General features: G+C 41.8%; 2 protein-coding genes and 1 long non-coding RNA gene across 8 annotated transcripts in view; 1 reads left to right on the forward strand and 2 right to left on the reverse strand.

Annotated features, from left to right (window-relative positions):
* Positions 1-745: 745 nt before the first annotated feature.
* Positions 746-2591, reverse strand: sowahd (sosondowah ankyrin repeat domain family d). Its single transcript, XM_020452927.2, has 2 exons — positions 2304-2591; positions 746-1918 (listed from the first exon to the last, which is right to left on the reverse strand). Exon 2 carries the CDS (start codon positions 1803-1805, stop codon positions 792-794), a length of 1014 nt encoding a protein of 337 aa, XP_020308516.1. The 5' UTR covers positions 1806-1918; positions 2304-2591; the 3' UTR covers positions 746-791.
* Positions 2592-3080: 489 nt separating this feature from the next.
* Positions 3081-4207, reverse strand: LOC116355037 (uncharacterized). The gene is made up of 2 exons (XR_004204267.1): positions 3515-4207; positions 3081-3415 (listed from the first exon to the last, which is right to left on the reverse strand). It is a non-coding gene; the product is annotated as an uncharacterized LOC116355037 (long non-coding RNA).
* A 1294-nt stretch (positions 4208-5501) lies between these two features.
* The window catches only part of LOC109864886 (septin-6), a 45642-nt gene continuing 30653 nt past the window's right edge, over positions 5502-20490 (forward strand). For all 6 annotated transcript variants that reach the window (XM_031797562.1, XM_031797560.1, XM_020452924.2 and 3 more), the window contains exons 1-2: positions 5502-5606; positions 8091-8205. In XM_031797562.1, coding sequence (XP_031653422.1) covers positions 5577-5606; positions 8091-8205 — 145 coding nt within the window. In that variant the 5' untranslated portion in view covers positions 5502-5576. The remainder of the gene's footprint in view (positions 5607-8090; positions 8206-20490) is intronic.

Here is a 20490-nt window from a genome sequence, read left to right on the forward strand (position 1 = left end):
TGAATGACGATGTAGAACGCTTCCAGTTAATGTCGCTTACCCAATATTTGCCAGCCATGTTTCATTGGTTACCTACTTTGATAGCGTGGGCATTAGTGCAAAGCTCTACATCTGATAATAGAAAGGCATTACACTCTAGGGTCACAGGGCATATGATAAGTTGACTAAATGACTGGCTAGTGACCCTGTCACTTCAGAATTGTTTGCGCAAACCAAAATGTAAAATATGGAATGGTCCGATTATTCTACTTTTAGCCACCAGGGGGAGAATGAGGCTTGATCAGTGATTCGGACTTAAACTTTCAATAGTAATGCTTGTTTATTTAGGAACGGGTTTACATGGGCGCAAGTCTAATTAAATGTTCAATCCAAATAAACCGGTGTGTAATTGAAGCGAAGACTAGTGTTCGTTTTTATACTGACTATAAAATCCTAAGCAGAATTGTTACTTTACAAGTTCATTTTTAGAATGATAGGCTGTATGAGAATATAACATGTATCTGGTTCTGTAGCAATTGCTATACCTATGCTTACACAATTTGCAGGAAGTGTCAAGATTAGTGTTACACAACTCTTTCGGCGTAGAAAACAAGAGCACGCGCGAATGCCTTCAAATAGAAGTATTTGTCAATATTGTTGAATACAGAACATTCTGAAGATGAACGTAAAACTGTTCCACTGCAACCCATAATCTTTGTTTCCCCAAGGCTTGGGGTGCGTAAAATTATTTACAAACGAGTCGTGATGAAAACGCTTGATTTCGCGTGGGAAAACATGTGGCCATCTGACCTTTAATTTTTGTTCACAAATGACAAGAATGGAGCAAACAACTTTTTAAATGAGCCGCGCCAGCTGCCATTCCTTCGAGTCCGATCAAAGTAGACTGGATCGTCTCTCTCCTCATCACTCAATTCTGACTTGGGCACTAGTGTGGCACTGTTGTTAGTGTTCTGCTGACCCACGCTACGGTGCTCATCATCCCAAGTGCCAAGAAGCTCCTTCATCTCCTCAGGAGCGTTGCCCTTCAGATATTGCCAAGCTTTCCTTCCATTGTAATCCATGGCATCGATATTGGCACCGAACGCACCGACTAGAATTTTAATTACCATGTATCGACTGTGCATAGCTGCTACGTGGAGTGGGGTGAGCCCCCCACTGCCCTTCAAATTCACGTTGACTGGAATCCCCTCCTTTTCAGCATGCCTTAGCAATTGTATTAGTGTCTCATCCTGGCCACTTTTGGCTAACCAGTGTAGCACTGTAAACCCACTGACAAAATCTTTCCTGGTTAGTAGACTAGAATCTTCGGAAAGAAAATCCATGATGGTTTCATAGTTTCCATCTACAACAGACAACATCCATGCATGCTCCATGGGGCACAGAGCCCAACCTTCCATCACCTCCTCACCAATCTCCCTTGAAGACGCACCGGAACCTTTCGAAGATCGAACACTTGCAAATCCACCGGACGAGTTCAAAAATAAGTCCTTCAAGTATATTTTACGCATGGCGGGTGTGAGCGAGCCTCTCTCGGATGAGCTACTGTTGGTGTCACACACCTCTGGCTGTCTCTGCAGTCTTGATCTGCGTGCCGAAGCATAAGTAGTGACACTGGCAGGGAATGCCCGCACACCAGCTCTAGACAAGCGGTCCAAGACGTTGGCCTGTCCAGATTGCTTGACATGGGAGTCTTGCCCATTATTAGTTTGTTCGGATCGAGACTCCAATGCGCCTCCGTCTTGCAGGGGTTGGAAATGTGTCACCGAGTTGTCTGTCGGCTCTCTGATGCTGGTGCCGTCATACATGTTGCCTGACTTAGTTGCCTTTTCTCGTTTCCTCAATTTAGATAAGTATTTTGGATAGCATTAAACAAGGAAATGCTTGTCTCCGTTGCGCATTGGACCTTCAATACTTGTCTCTGAAAAAACAACAAAATGTTTATTAGCCTATAGGCCACTCATTTTGTATTTTATTATTTAGTAAAAAAAATACATGTTATAGGCCAAAACGTATAATTCTATTCGGTCTTTGAAAATAAGAAAATGGTAGTGTAGACGTACTTCTCCCCAATAAAGTTATAGCATATAAGCCTACATTTTTGTGAAACTTAAACATGTTTAAAAAATAACAAAAATCCTTCATTGCTTGTTTTCAGTAGCCCAATTACACAGGCTTGTAGACATTGGCTACATCGTGATAAGCAGACAGTTTAGTGACATCTCTTTTAGACTCACATGTAAACAAAGTAAAAAAAATCTGTTTTTCTTTATATTGGATAGGTCATAAATAACAGTTCCGCTCACCTGTAGTCAGTCTACTTGGTGCCAAGAAGCATTTACGTATATCCTCTTAGCGCGAGTCATTTTAACTTTCTCTTTGACCAGCGATTCAAGCTTAAACCTATTTTGTCAACAGCAACCACCCCTCTACACCGATAGGCTCTCTGTAACTATTTTAAAGTTGAAGTTCGCCCTCCAAAAAAAAGTTAAATAATTTTAATTTCCTATTCTCTCCTCTCTCCCCTAGCCTCAACAGTAACTGACAAAGTTCAATTCTAATTCGTGATTAAACCAACAGCACTACAACCTCAAGCACACGTGACCACTAGTGGACTTCTCAAAGGGAGGGAAGTAAAACTTAGAAAAAAAATACAGCCAGTCACCATGTTGACTCACTCCCAATTCATCACTTATTAATACACAGAGATAAGGAGTTACTGTTAGGTGTGGACTATACCATGTAGCCTACATGCAGGTAGAGAGTACATGCAATTACATTATCTAGCTTGTATTTTCATGCTCAGTCTCTTCCCCAGATCTGTTTCTGCAGTCATGCCAACTCCTATGGCCATTGGGGCATTACAATTACCATAGGAGTTGACAAGACAGCAGCACAGACAGGTCTTGGACCAGGCAAGGAATCACTGACAGCACTGCTCACACATATCCTAAAGGATTAGCCTTGATTAGGTATAGGCAACACTGACTTGTGAGACTACCAAGGGATCCATTCAGCATGATCATATTGCAAGTGTCCTAGATTTCTGGCAGCCAATGTGACAAAAATAAAATTAAACTCACTAGAAAACTATTCAGGCTAAAACTTTATTCATACATTTTTTTAATACAGATTAAGTTTTCAACTGTACAAAGCTATAGACTCATACATTCATCTCTGGGGGCAGGTCAATGGTCAGCTCGTTGATAGTTCCAAGGAAGGCATCCAATTCCGTAGTGCAATTGTCAGAAAAAAAGGAGAGAAATTGAAATATGACTGGCAATATACTGACAATCTCACAATGGAATTTAACCCCAAATCCTATGCAGGTTCTTCAATGGAGACACACGTGTGTATGTCTCGAGCACTTCAAAGTCCTCTTCAGGCAAACATGGCATTTGTGGAAGATATACCAGTCCTGCCAGCACAAGATGACTCATAATGAGAACATTATGATCACTACACAGATATAAGCACATCACCTGGCTAACATGATTTGTGAAATTGAGTTTCTGACCTGTGTCTCAAGGAGTTTATTTTGTCCATTTACAGTTGGAGTTGAGGTGATCTTGTTCACTACCCCCACAGCCTTACGACCAGACTAAAGGAACATGCAACTTTTTTCCTGTCAGCGGAGTCTTCAAGAGGATGGTAGTGCATGCGAGTTCTCAATGGAATTAACTCAACCAATGTAGGTTATGAAGCATCACAGAGAACTCTAGTAAGCTAGACAAACAGGTCAATGATTGACAATTGTGAGTAGGTATAGGGCAGACTACCTGGAGCAGATATCAACCGCTGGCGCGTCTTTAGCACAGGTGTATGGAGGGTGGCATTTTATCTCTCTGCGAAGATTATTGAAGCCATTTCCTGTTTGGGTAAAGTAGTAGCTAATTAGTAAATATTGTTACCTAGCTATCTCAGATAATTACCTAGGCTATGTATTGTAATGAAACAACAGGGAGCAGGTCTCGAACCCTCGAGCCCGAGGTCCGGCGCGCTATTGACTGTGCAGTAAAAGCATGCTCGTGCCGCAGACACGATTTCCAGGGTCGTTACACTACCCCCTCCTTTTCAAAGAGCGCGTCCTCGCGCTAGCTTGCGGTTCTACGTCTTACGCGCTCACCGGACAAGCACACGCACTGTCGTGGATGCAAGGTCCGACCACTTCTGACACCAGTGTAATGAAACACGTACCCTCGACCTTCGAGCCCGAGGTCCGGCGCGCTATCGACTGTGCCGCAAAAGCATGCTCGTGCGGCAGAGTCGATTTCCGCGCTTATAAACCCAGGGTCGTTACAGTATTATCAACTACCAGGGTAGTTGAGTTTTGTGACAACCCAGAAAACAAACCCCGAGAGTAACATTTGTGAAGACAGGGTCCAAGTATGTTCAGAAAACCTTTGGTTTGGTTGGTGGCTAGCAATTTCTTAACTTCACGATTTAACTACATTGCATCGATTTGCTACATTGCATCGTGAGAAACTATTCTAGTTGGTGGCATGCTAACGTTGGCTTGAGCTAGTTAGCTACAGTCATGCATACTTTTGTTATTCAAAACTTAAGCGCCAGTTAGTTACCTTGCTTATAATGTGCTAAATTATACCGTGTCAAGGACTTGCCGCTTGGTGGCTAGTGGTCATATGAGTGCATTTTATCGTATTCCTGTCCGGTATCATGGGCTTGTCCGTTTGTTTTGATTTGTACAAGCAGAAACGTCTTCGCGGCTTCCTTTTCATCCCATTGCATTGGTTTACGTGCGCACGGGGGAGCCAGTCGCACGGTTAGTGCTATACGGGAACCCTTGGGACATCCATACCCTAATAACCATAACCCTCACTTAACCGTACCTTCACCACGTCAACGGGGTAAAGTCGGAGTTGGAACGTCCCAAGGACCCCGAATAGCAAGGATAACAGTTAACTACCAAACTTGCATTGTAACAATGACACTTCCATGACACTAGTGATTGTCATTCACCTCTACTGCAGACAGTGTGTTTAATGTGTTTTTTAGTTCTGATAATCAACTTGCTCTGTAATATCATAAATCAATTGTTCACTTTTTAAAACAGCTTGATGTTATCACTTATGTCAAATATTTTGCCCTGATATAAAATTCCATCTCTTTTATTTTGTTTCCCTCTTGATAAATCGCACTCTTCCTATTATAAAGCTTATAATTTGATGGAAAGGCTATTGGCTTTGATAAAAATGGCACACGTATTTTACCATTTCAGCAAAAAGATGAGCATTTCATGGCATCTTACTGGTCCAGCCGGTCCAGCCTACTCAGAAGGTTCCAATAAAAATAGGGGTATACCATATAATTAAGGTGTATGTTATGTATGTGATTAATTGGTTATGCAAACGTTATTTTATCAGCTTAACATGGTGTATGATGATATGCTACCACCCGTTTTGAAAAGTTTATATTTTAATTAAATGCTCTTACCATTTTGGATATTTTATTTTGTTTATATAAATATCTGCGGACAAGTGGTACATTCTCTCGTGTATGAAGCCAACTCTTGTTGTATGCAGCTTCCTGCATAAGGGTCTTCATCCCAAACAATAACGATGGCGGCCACTGAAATAGCTAGGCAAGCGGTGAGTACTATAATTAAGGATGCTTTTCCTGCTCTTTTGGCTAGGGCACCGATGTAACTTGCTAAAATTAATACATTTGAGTAATGGGTGAATTTAACTCAAACAGCATAGATACATGTAGGTGGAAAGCCCATCTCCCCATGGTTGTTGTACTGTTTTTACAAGCTAGCTCCAAATCAAATGACCTCTTTATTACAACGTTAATATCGCATTGATACTAGGTATCTAGATAAATATCGCTCATTACGAAACCGCATGGTTTATGGGGAAAAAAATTATCGCGAACATTCAATTGTCTGATTTAGGCTATTGCCCGCGTGCGTTCCCTTACTTGATTATCGTTGCGATCCAGTATCCTCATCCTTTCTCCATTTCGCAGTTAAAACTATTTATACATAACATTGATATGGTATTATTGATTTGATATTATGACTGTATTTATTTCTGGACATTGCAATTTGCATGCATATCCGCCCTCTCTCGTGAGTTCGATTATGTTAGTAGACTATCACATTGTTTCTGGTCCTCAGTCCCGTTACTTCGCTGGGCGTTGTCTGGTGTGCATAACGAATCGTATAGGTTAACCGCTTGGGGATGATTAATATTATTGATATACAACTAAATAATAACGAGGCTAATAATGTGGATTAATCAAAAGGGATTTACTTAATTTCAGAATGTGTCAGCTTGAAAAATCACTGGGTGAAGGATTGGTAGGCTAAACTAAATAGGTTTTCCGGTTATGTTCACCTACATCAACGCTTTTTTGTGCAATTAATTCAACCCAAATGTCTCAAAAAATGGAAGTCAACAACACGCGTTATGTCATTGTGACCCCAAGTAGGCCTTGGGTTTGGGAATGCTGCACATGTAGGCCAGCTGAGGAGTGTGTTGAGTCAAGAAATACTGTCTGTTTAACCAAGAAATACTGTCTGTTTAACCAATAGCCTTTCAGCTTTTATAACCAATTCGAACTATCCAAATAATTGACAACTGTTTACCCAAGTCAGTGTAACCATTTTCAACCTCCCCTTTTAGCTGAGCGGATTTTGCTGTCTGCCTCAAAATATTTTAAAAGCACATTTTTGTTACATTTAGTCATTTTAGTGGTGGCGTTGCAGTGTTTCAGTTGATTCACTATTGATGGCACACATGTCATTTCCATGTCATCTAAATTCCTTGTTTTACTACCGACACCACCACCCTGTGCAGTTCTCGAAACAGGATGTCTGATGATGCTAGCTTTCTACTCTCTCTCTCACAGACACACACACACACACATCCATATTAGGCCCTTATGGATTTGGGGTAAGGCCTACAACATTTCCTATTGGATTCGTAGGATCTATGTCCTCCTGTATCAAGTTGGGTCATCTGATATAATACATGTATTACTCTCACATAACAATGCCCTTGTTCTACAGTACCCCTCAAAATGTGATGTTTTACCTGCCATATATGGACATTGTGATTTCAACAGTAGGCTGTGTAAATATGTCAGCATACAGGAAACAGGAAGTGTATTACAACTAGAGCACAGATCAAATCAAACTTTATTTGTCACATGCGCCGAAATAAACAAGTGTAGACCTTACCGTGAAATGCTTAGTTACAAGCTCTTAACCAACAGTGCAGTTCAAGAAGAGTTAAGAAAATATTTACCAAATAGACTAAAGTAAAAAATTGACACAATAAGAATAACAAGGCTATATACAGGGTGTACCGGTATCGAGTGAGTGTGCGGGGGTAACTTGAGTGACTGACATTTTATGGGCTTTCCTCTGACACCGTCTATTATATAGGTCCTGGATGGCAGGAATTTTGGCTCCAGTAATGTACTGGGCCGTACGCACTACCCTCTGACCTCCTCCCTATAGGCCGTCTCATTGTTGTCGGTCAGCAAACTTAATGATGGTGTTGGAGTCGTGTTTGGCCATTCATTCGTGGGTGAACAGGGAGTACAGGAGGGTACTAAGCACACACCCCTGAGGGGCGCCAGTGTTAAGGATCAGCGTGGCAGATGTGTTTTTGCCTACTCTTACAACTTGGGGGCAGCCCGTCAGGAAGTCCAGTTGCAGAGGGAGTTTCTAAACCTGAGAATTGAGCTGACATGCATTATCTTGCTAGAATACCATGGAATGTGTGAAACTAGTCTGGCAAAAATAACGAAATTGTAGCTTAAACCATAGATTGTAGCTGTGGTTAATACTTCAACAGTTTGAATTTAGAATTTACACCAGCAGTAGTTGTGGGAGGGAATGTTTGACATGTCATATTGCTGTATAGTCATGTTCTACATGAAATGTGTAAACTGAGGTGAAATAATAATGTTATTATGATCAGCCTTATGTTAACCTAAATTACGATAGCCTAATCCGTACCACCCCTGTTTCATATGTATCTGTGATTATACCTGGTGGTTAATGATTAATTACACATCTTTACTCAGTGTTCCTAATCTCAAAATCATTCTCTTGTCTTTAGGGAGAAGGTGCACGTGCCGTCCCTCTCGCCGGCCATGTCGGTTTCGACAGCATGCCTGACCAGCTGGTCAACAAGTCTGTCAACCACGGCTTTTGCTTCAACATCCTCTGCATTGGTGAGTGTGTCATGCGTGAAACCTCCCTTTTCTCCTCAAGGCAAAATGGGAGCCATTCTCCGCCGCAATTTATTTATTGCGTTTCCACTGTGAATGTAAACCTAATTCATTCTGTCTTTGACCCACTTTGGTTGTTTCTCACTGGTCAATAGTAGGGCTGGGCGGTATACCGTATTTGACTATATACTGGTATTTATGCACAGACCGTTTTGGGTTTTTACTTTACCTTCTATAACGGTATTTTAATGTTTGGTTTGTTAAATGTGAAACGCAGTGTGTAACGTCCATTTTTATAGTTTACTCCGCTACTTGAGTCATCCCTCTCCGCTCTCTCTCTCCACTATGCTTTCCACACAGACTTAGTTCCACCCCATGTCACTCAAGGAGCGCATTTGTTGTTGCTTGACCACAAGACACTTTCGTTCAGTCTGCATGGTCAATGCAGCACATGCAGTAATGTTGATGACAACGATGTTGTTTCCACTTTGATCTTAATATAATTCCACAAGTGTTCTATAATTACACTATTAGTTTGTGTTTCTTACATCTGCAAACAGCTAGTTTGTATTTTCTTAGCAAGTTAAGCTAAATCGTCTTAGCCACTAATGTAAGGTGACCAGATTTCTGAAATTAAAACCGGGGACATTTCCAGCTCGGCAGTCAATATATCATTAAAATATCCAGTGTTATTATCTATGAAATAAAAAAGGGAGACAATTCCGGTTTCATGTATTTAGTCTAACAGGCACATTGTGATAGAGAAAACAACTATATTACAGAAACACTACAGACAAGACAGAACTGTCCCATCTGAACAGCCATTCAGTGGTCCTGGTAGTCTGGGTAGAATAAGAGCAGAAGAGAACATTAGCAAAATTGAGAAAACAGACAATAGTATATGTGAAATACTTAACAACATAATAAAGAAATAAGACGATGAGGTTGGTGCCTACATTGTATACTGATACCAACCTAATCTGTATATTTCTCAGAAGAGTGTATCTTCTTCAGGATTGCTCTGTCTTTGGCCAGCTTCTCCATGAACTCCTAGCAGGGGAGGTTGAATTTTGTCTTCACAATAAGCATGGCCTTGATGGTAGGAACAGTGAACATATTTCTTGCTGCTGTCCATATTATTCATTTGGGAGAACACTCTCGACCGGTGCATTACTTCCAGGTAAGCACATGACAACAGATGCTAATCTAGCCCGGTTAGTGTGTGGGATGTCATTCTCTTTGTAGTCGTTAACCACCGTGCTCCATCTCTGACTGAGTGGTGTCTCAGATGTTTTCCATTCTTCAAGCGATCCCCCCTTTAGGAACTCTTGCTGGCCAGTAACCACCGTGCTCCATCTCTGACTGAGCGGTGTCTCAGATGTTTTCCATTCTTCAAGCGATCCCCCCTTTTGGAACTCTTGCAGGCCAGTAACCACCGTGCTCCATCTCTGACTGAGCGGTGTCTCAGATGTTTTCCATTCTTCAAGCGATCCCCCCTTTTGGAACTCTTGCAGGCCAGTAACCACCGTGCTCCATCTCTGACTGAGCGGTGTCTCAGATGCTTTGCATTCTTCAAGCGATCCCCCCTTTAGGAACTCTTGCAGGCCAGTAAACTCGTCACACAATGCATCCTCATTGATGGTCACATTGGGGCATTTTTCCTGCAGTGTGACTGCTGCCTTCTGGATCTCTTCACGCTGAGGTTGCCTTTTTAAAAGGAGACCATGTAAATATTTTAGATTATCTGTGTGCTTTCCCCATGCTTGCAAGTAGTTCACAGCCATAGTGAAGAATGATTGGGATGCTTTGAGAACGCTCTCTTTAGACATGGCTCCATTATCCTCTAGCTCTCAGAAGTCCTCTGACCAAAACTGGAATTAAGTTGTCATCAGGTCTTGCAGTCAATTTTGCCTCAACGTTTCTCAGGATTGCAGAGGACTCCACAGCACAGTGGCCCTGGCCTTCAAGCATCTTGATCGTGTCACTGAAAACGGTCAAGTTTCCATGGACAAAGGCCAGCCAAAGTTCAGTCAGTGGATCTTCGAACATTGTTCACAGGACAACAGAGCATTTGTCTTCAGAAATAAAAAAGGATTTCAATGGCACATACATTTTCAGCACTCTTTCTAGAGCAGGGAGCATGGACAGCCAGCGAACATTGCTGTGTCCTAAAATGTTATTGTACTCCTGGCCAACAAAATCGCAAAAGCTCTTCAGTCTTTTTCTCTGACGGTGAAAATATGAAAATATACAAATATCTTTGTGAGCAGGTACTCAACATCAAGGGGAATCATATCCGAAGCTGTTCTGGCCGTGTTATGAATGATGTGGGCAGGACGACCTAAGCCAATCACCTCCCGCTGCAGAGCATTTTGGTTGTGTTGTCGGCAGAGAATGCCACGACTTTGTTTTCCAGGTTACATTTTTGGATGACCACCAGGACCTCAGCTGCAATTTCCTCCGCTGTTTTCTCCTTTCAATTCAACAAAATCAGGCAGTTTTGTTTCCACAGATGTGCTGCCATCATATATCTTACAATATCTGACTACTATTGGCAGCAGCTTTACATGCCCATGATTGGACGCATCAATGGACAGGGACACAAATTCAACCTGGTCTAGGCCCTGTGTTACCAATGTAGTTGCCCATGGTGCTAACACGTTACTCACTATGGCTTCACATTTTGTCCTAGCACATGTAAACTTTGGCTCATAAAGCTTCCGTGCGAGTTGTGCTTTGCAGTCCATAGATCTGTAACTATGATTGTGTCGCATAGTGTGGTATGCAAAGACACCCTCCTGCACAGCTAAATCATATTCTTCTTGGGAAGGCTCTACCTTCTTGAAGAATGTGGTGACAGAGGGCATACCAACACGGCCAATCAGAGAGGCTTTATGCTTTTTGGTCTGTTGATGTTCTACCACTGCCGTTCTTCCCCCGCTGCCAATTGAAAAAGAGGAATGACAAAGGGTGCAGTGAACCATTCTATAGTCTTGACCTGAGCGTATAAATGGTCTACATTTAGAAAGTTTGCATAGAAAATAAATTAGACAGTTGCCTGCTACGGTGCATTTTCATTTAACTTCTATCGATAAATACAGCTGGACGTAATACGTAATGTCACACACAACAATGTCAATTAAGAACACATTCTTATTTACAATGACGACCTACCAAGAGGCAAAAGCCCTAGTGTGGGGGGGGCTGGGGGCTGGGATAAATAAAAAAAAATGTGGACAAAACACACATGATAAGAGAGACACCACAACACTACATAAAGAGAGACCTAAGAAAGCAACACAACATGGCAGCAACACATGATAACACAGCATGGTAGCAACATGAGACACCACAACACTACATAAAGAGAGACACCACCACACTACATAAAGAGAGACACCACAACACTACATAAAGAGAGACACCACAACACTATATAAACAGAGACACCACCACACTACATAAAGAGAGACACCACCACACTACATAAAGAGAGACACCACAACACTACATAAAGAGAGACACCACAACACTACATAAAGAGAGACACCACAACACTACATAAAGAGAGACACCACAACACTACATAAAGAGAGACACCACAACACCAAATAAACAGAGACACCACAACACTACATAAAGAGAGACACCACAACACTACATAAAGAGAGACACCACAACACCACATAAACAGAGACACCACAACACTACATAAAGAGAGACACCACAACACCACATAAACAGAGACACCACAACACTACATAAAGAGAGACACCACAACACTACATAAAGAGAGACACCACAACACCACATAAAGAGAGACACCACAACACTACATAAAGAGAGACACCACAACACTACATAAACAGAGACACCACAACACTACATACAGAGAGACACCACAACACTACATAAAGAGAGACACCACAACACTACATAAAGAGAGACACCACAACACTACATAAAGAGACACACTACAACACTACATAAAGAGAGACATCACAACACCACATAAAGAGAGACATCACAACACCACATAAAGAGAGACACCACAACACTACATAAAGAGAGACACCACAACACCACATAGAGAGACACCACAACACTACATAAAGAGAGACACCACAACACTACATAAACAGAGACACCACAACACTACATAAAGAGAGACACCACAACACTACATAAACAGAGACACCACAACACTACATAAAGAGAGACACCACAACACCACATAAAGAGAGACATCACAACACCACATAAAGAGAGACACCACAACACTACATAAAGAGAGACACCACAACACCACATAAAGAGAGACACCACAACACTACATAAAGAGAGACACCACAACACTACATAAAGAGAGACACCACAACACTACATAAACAGAGACACCACAACACTACATAAAGAGAGACACCACAACACTACATAAACAGAGACACCACAACACCACATAAAGAGAGACACCACAACACTACATAAACAGAGACACCCCACCACCACATAAACAGAGACACCCCACCACCACATAAAGAGAGACACCACAATACTACATAAAGAGAGACACCACAACACTACATAAACAGAGACACCACAACACTACATAAAGAGAGACACCACAACACTACATAAAGAGAGACACCACAACACTACATAAAGAGAGACACCACAACACTACATAAACAGAGACACCCCACCACCACATAAAGAGAGACACCACAACACCACATAAAGAGAGACACCACAACACTACATAAAGAGAGACACCACAACACTACATAAAGAGAGACACCACAACACTACATAAAGAGAGACACCACAACACTACATAAACAGAGACACCCCACCACCACATAAAGAGAGACACCACAATACTACATAAAGAGAGACACCACAACACTACATAAAGAGAGACACCACAACACTACATAAAGAGAGACACCACAACACTACATAAAGAGAGACACCACAACACTACATAAAGAGAGACACCACAACACCACATAAAGAGAGACACCACAACACTACATAAAGAGAGACACCACAACACTACATAAACAGAGACACCCCACCACCACATAAAGAGAGACACCACAACACCACATAAAGAGAGACACCACAACACTACATAAAGAGAGACACCACAACACCACATAAAGAGAGACACCACAATACTACATAAAAAGAGACACCACAACACTACATAAACAGAGACACCACAACACCACATAAACAGAGACACCACAACACTACATAAAGAGAGACACCACAACACCACATAAAGAGAGACACCACAACACCACATAAAGAGAGACATCACAACACCACATAAAGAGAGACACCACAACACTACATAAAGAGAGACACCACAACACCACATAGAGAGACACCACAACACTACATAAAGAGAGACACCACAACACTACATAAACAGAGACACCACAACACTACATAAAGAGAGACACCACAACACTACATAAACAGAGACACCACAACACTACATAAAGAGAGACACCACAACACCACATAAAGAGAGACATCACAACACCACATAAAGAGAGACACCACAACACTACATAAAGAGAGACACCACAACACCACATAAAGAGAGACACCACAACACTACATAAAGAGAGACACCACAACACTACATAAAGAGAGACACCACAACACTACATAAACAGAGACACCACAACACTACATAAAGAGAGACACCACAACACTACATAAACAGAGACACCACAACACCACATAAAGAGAGACACCACAACACTACATAAACAGAGACACCCCACCACCACATAAACAGAGACACCCCACCACCACATAAAGAGAGACACCACAATACTACATAAAGAGAGACACCACAACACTACATAAACAGAGACACCACAACACTACATAAAGAGAGACACCACAACACTACATAAAGAGAGACACCACAACACTACATAAAGAGAGACACCACAACACTACATAAACAGAGACACCCCACCACCACATAAAGAGAGACACCACAACACCACATAAAGAGAGACACCACAACACTACATAAAGAGAGACACCACAACACTACATAAAGAGAGACACCACAACACTACATAAAGAGAGACACCACAACACTACATAAACAGAGACACCCCACCACCACATAAAGAGAGACACCACAATACTACATAAAGAGAGACACCACAACACTACATAAAGAGAGACACCACAACACTACATAAAGAGAGACACCACAACACTACATAAAGAGAGACACCACAACACTACATAAAGAGAGACACCACAACACCACATAAAGAGAGACACCACAACACTACATAAAGAGAGACACCACAACACTACATAAACAGAGACACCCCACCACCACATAAAGAGAGACACCACAACACCACATAAAGAGAGACACCACAACACTACATAAAGAGAGACACCACAACACCACATAAAGAGAGACACCACAATACTACATAAAAAGAGACACCACAACACTACATAAACAGAGACACCACAACACCACATAAACAGAGACACCACAACACTACATAAAGAGAGACACCACAACACCACATAAAGAGAGACACCACAACACCACATAAAGAGAGACACCACCACACTACATAAAGAGAGACACCACAACACTACATAAAGAGAGACACCACAACACTATATAAACAGAGACAACACAACAATACATAAAGAGAGACACCACCACACTACATAAAGAGAGACACCACAACACTACATAAAGAGAGACACCACAACACTACATAAAGAGAGACACCACAACACTACATAAAGAGAGACACCACAACACTACATAAAGAGAGACACCACAACACTACATAAAGAGAGACATCACAACACCACATAAACAGAGACACCACAACACTACATAAAGAGAGACACCACAACACTACATAAAGAGAGACACCACAACACCACATAAACAGAGACACCACAACACTACATAAAGAGAGACACCACAACACCACATAAACAGAGACACCACAACACTACATAAAGAGAGACACCACAACACTACATAAAGAGAGACACCACAACACCACATAAAGAGAGACACCACAACACTACATAAAGAGAGACACCACAACACTACATAAAGAGAGACACCACAACACTACATAAAGAGAGACACCACAACACTACATAAAGAGAGACACCACAACACTACATAAAGAGAGACACCACAACACCACATAAAGAGAGACACCACAACACTACATAAAGAGAGACACCACAACACCACATAAAGAGAGACACCACAACACTACATAAAGAGAGACACCACAACACTACATAAAGAGAGACACCACAACACTACATAAACAGAGACACCACAACACTACATAAAGAGAGACACCACAACACTACATAAACAGAGACACCACAACACCACATAAAGAGAGACACCACAACACTACATAAACAGAGACACCCCACCACCACATAAAGAGAGACACCACAACACCACATAAAGAGAGACACCACAACACTACATAAAGAGAGACACCACAACACCACATAAAGAGAGACACCACAATACTACATAAAGAGAGACACCACAACACTACATAAACAGAGACACCACAACACTACATAAAGAGAGACACCACAACACTACATAAAGAGAGACACCACAACACTACATAAAGAGAGACACCACAACACTACATAAAGAGAGACACCACAACACTACATAAACAGAGACACCCCACCACCACATAAAGAGAGACACCACAACACCACATAAAGAGAGACACCACAACACTACATAAAGAGAGACACCACAACACTACATAAACAGAGACACCCCACCACCACATAAAGAGAGACACCACAATACTACATAAAGAGAGACACCACAACACTACATAAAGAGAGACACCACAACACTACATAAAGAGAGACACCACAACACTACATAAAGAGAGACACCACAACACCACATAAAGAGAGACACCACAACACTACATAAAGAGAGACACCACAACACTACATAAACAGAGACACCCCACCACCACATAAAGAGAGACACCACAACACCACATAAAGAGAGACACCACAACACTACATAAAGAGAGACACCACAACACCACATAAAGAGAGACACCACAATACTACATAAAGAGAGACACCACAACACCACATAAAGAGAGACACCACAATACTACATAAAGAGAGACACCACAACACTACATAAAGAGAGACACCACAACACAACATAAACAGAGACACCACAACACTACATAAAGAGAGACACCACAACACTACATAAACAGAGACACCACAACACTACATAAAGAGAGACACCACAACACCACATAAAGAGAGACATCACAACACCACATAAAGAGAGACACCACAACACTACATAAAGAGAGACACCACAACACCACATAAAGAGAGACACCACAACACTACATAAAGAGAGACACCACAACACTACATAAAGAGAGACACCACAACACTACATAAACAGAGACACCACAACACTACATAAAGAGAGACACCACAACACTACATAAACAGAGACACCACAACACCACATAAAGAGAGACACCACAACACTACATAAACAGAGACACCCCACCACCACATAAAGAGAGACACCACAACACTACATAAAGAGAGACACCACAACACCACATAAAGAGAGACACCACAACACTACATAAAGAGAGACACCACAACACTACATAAAGAGAGACACCACAACACTACATAAACAGAGACACCACAACACTACATAAAGAGAGACACCACAACACTACATAAAGAGAGACACCACAACACCACATAAAGAGAGACACCACAATACTACATAAAGAGAGACACCACAACACTACATAAACAGAGACACCACAACACTACATAAAGAGAGACACCACAACACTACATAAAGAGAGACACCACAACACTACATAAAGAGAGACACCACAACACTACATAAAGAGAGACACCACAACACCACATAAACAGAGACACCCCACCACCACATAAAGAGAGACACCACAACACCACATAAAGAGAGACACCACAACACTACATAAAGAGAGACACCACAACACTACATAAAGAGAGACACCACAACACTACATAAACAGAGTCACCCCACCACCACATAAAGAGAGACACCACAATACTACATAACGAGAGACACCACAACACTACATAAAGAGAAACACCACAACACTACATAAAGAGAGACACCACAACACTACATAAAGAGAGACACCACAACACCACATAAAGAGAGACACCACAACACTACATAAAGAGAGACACCACAACACTACATAAACAGAGACACCCCACCACCACATAAAGAGAGACACCACAACACCACATAAAGAGAGACACCACAACACTACATAAAGAGAGACACCACAACACCACATAAAGAGAGACACCACAATACTACATAAAGAGAGACACCACAACACTACATAAACAGAGACACCACAACACCACATAAACAGAGACACCACAACACTACATAAAGAGAGACACCACAACACTACATAAACAGAGACACCACAACACCACATAAAGAGAGACACCACAACACTACATAAACAGAGACACCACAACACCACATAAACAGAGACACCACAACACCACATAAAGAGAGACACCACAACACTACACAAACAGAGACACCACAACACCACATAAAGAGAGACACCACAACACTATATAGAGAAGCAGCAGCACCACATGGCAGCAGCACCACATGGTACAAACATTGTTAGGCACAGACAGCACGAAAGGCAAAAGGTAGCGACAACAATAATCAGGCGAAGCAGCCACTGTCAGCTAGAGTGTCCATGATTGAGTCTTTGAATGTGGAGATGGAGATAAAACTGTCCAGTTTGAGTGTTGTTTTTACAGCTCGTTTCAGTCTAGCTGAACTGAGAAGAGGAGCGACCCAGGGATGTATAATAGCAGCACAACATTGCTTAGAGTCAAGGGCAGTGGTGACATCATTGAGGACCTTTAAGGTTGCAGTGACACATCCATAACCTGAGCGGAAACCAGATTGCATACCAGTGAGAATACTATAGACATCAAGAAAGCCAGTCAGTTTATTATTGACAAGTTTTTCCAACATTTTTGATAAACAGGGCAAAATATAACAGTTAGGATCAGCTTAATCTCCCCTTTAAACAAAGGATGCACCATGGCTGCCTTCCAAGCACTGGGAACATTCCCAGAGAGGAGAGACAAGCTTGGTGATGATAGGGGCAGCAACCTTAAAGAAGAAAGGATCTAAATCATCTGAGCCAGATGTTTTTTTTTGGGGTCAAGTTTAAGGAGCTCCTTTAGCACCACAAAATCAGTGAACGCCTGCAGGGAGAAGCTGTGTAGGGGGGCAGGGGGAAAAGAGGGAGAAGCATCAGGACTAGTCAGATTAGAAGGGCTGGGAGATGAGGAAGTGTTTGATTGGCAAAGAGGCATCCAACAAAGAGGTCAGCCATACGCTCCTTGTCAGTAACAGCCACATCAACATTAAGGGACATGGGCAGCTGTGAAGAGGAGGGTTTATTATCCAGGTCTTCACGGAGCAGTGGTGCGGGGTTAGTGGTGCGTGCTTGTTAACAATACCACTGAAAATAATAAAAAAAGAAGGTCCAATAATCTTCGACAGAGGGGATCAAGCGGATTCAAGAATCTTCGACAGAGGGGATCAAGCGGATTCAAGAATCTTCGACAGAGGGGATCAAGCGGATTCAAGAATCTTCGACAGAGGGGATCAAGCGGATTCAAGAATCTTCGACAGAGGGGATCAAGCGGATTCAAGAATCTTCGACAGAGGGGATCAAGCGGATTCAAGAATCTTCGACAGAGGGGATCAAGCGGATTCAAGAATCTTCGACAGAGGGGATCAAGCGGATTCTATACAAATTCAGGCCAGGCCATGAAGGAAGGTGGTTTATGCATTTCCCATTTTATGTCACCTAGCAGCACAAATTCAGACTTAGTGGGGCCAGGAGAGAGCTTAGGGCAGGTAGGGTACAGGTCGGTGTTGATGATGGATGATAACACCCAGCAACAGTCAACAAAGAGCTATTTGCTTAATGCTTAAAACCAGCAAATCAAATTGTGGAGACAACCGAGCACTGACCGGGTTTCTTGGTAAACATTGACGTTCCACCAGCTTTGGAAGATCTGTCTTGTCGAAAAAGGTAATAACTAGAAAGGCTAACATCAGTGTTCAGAATACTCTTTCTTAACCATGGCTCAGTAATGACCAACACATCTGGCTGGATAAGAGCTGTGAACCCACACTTTCAATTGATACATTTGAGGTAATAAGCTTCTAGTGTTATCGTGCAGAAAACCCAGGCTTCTAGTGCCTGCATGCTCCCATCCCTAGTGCCTGCTTTAGTGTTTGCCACTTGGCCTTAAATTGTATCCATTTGTTTTTCTCTGTTGCCTATGCTATTTAAATATTTAAATAATAAATCCAATTTTTTAATTGTGTTAACGATGGCGGTTTGATTTCCAAGTTTTTGGTATACGTTTTTTCAAAATGAGTGATGAGAATGAATCGTCCAGCCCATTGGGTATCTCACTACAAGCCCATATGCCATGTCTTCAAATATGTAGACGGAAGGATTAAAAGTAATTTTACATGTTGAAAAAATGTTCATGTGCTAACATTTCAATGACCTAAACTGGGACATGCTTAAACCACCTGACCAAGTCTTAAAGCAATGGGACTCCCTAAATCTTTCTTAGATTATTACCAAAAGCAATGGGACTCCCTAAATCTTTCTTAGATTATTACCAAAAGCAATGGGACTCCCTAAATCTTTCTTAGATTATTACCAGTCCCACAAGGTATGACTCCAAACACCCAGAAAAGGCTACTCTCCTCGATGTTATCCTCACAAATAATCCTAATAGGTATCAGTCTGGTGTTTTCTGTAATGACCTTAGTGGTCACTGTTTTACAGCCTGTGTTCGTAATGGCTGCTCTGTGAAATGACCTGTCCTGATTTGTCATAAATGCTTGCTAAAAAACGTTAACGAGCAAGTCTTCCTTCATGTACTGGCCTCTGTATATGGTATAGAATCAGCTTGATACCCTCTATCGAAGATGCTTGGACATTCTTTTTTAATATTTTCAGTGGTATTGTTAACAAACACGCCCCCATAAAGACATTTTGAATTAAAAACAGGTTCAGCCCCTGGTTCAACCGTGATCTTGCAGAGTTACTCCATCTCAAGAATTGCATTTGGCGAAAG

The sequence above is a fragment of the Oncorhynchus kisutch genome, linkage group LG19, assembly GCF_002021735.2.
Source record: "Oncorhynchus kisutch isolate 150728-3 linkage group LG19, Okis_V2, whole genome shotgun sequence".
Taxonomy (NCBI): Eukaryota; Metazoa; Chordata; class Actinopteri; order Salmoniformes; family Salmonidae; genus Oncorhynchus; species Oncorhynchus kisutch.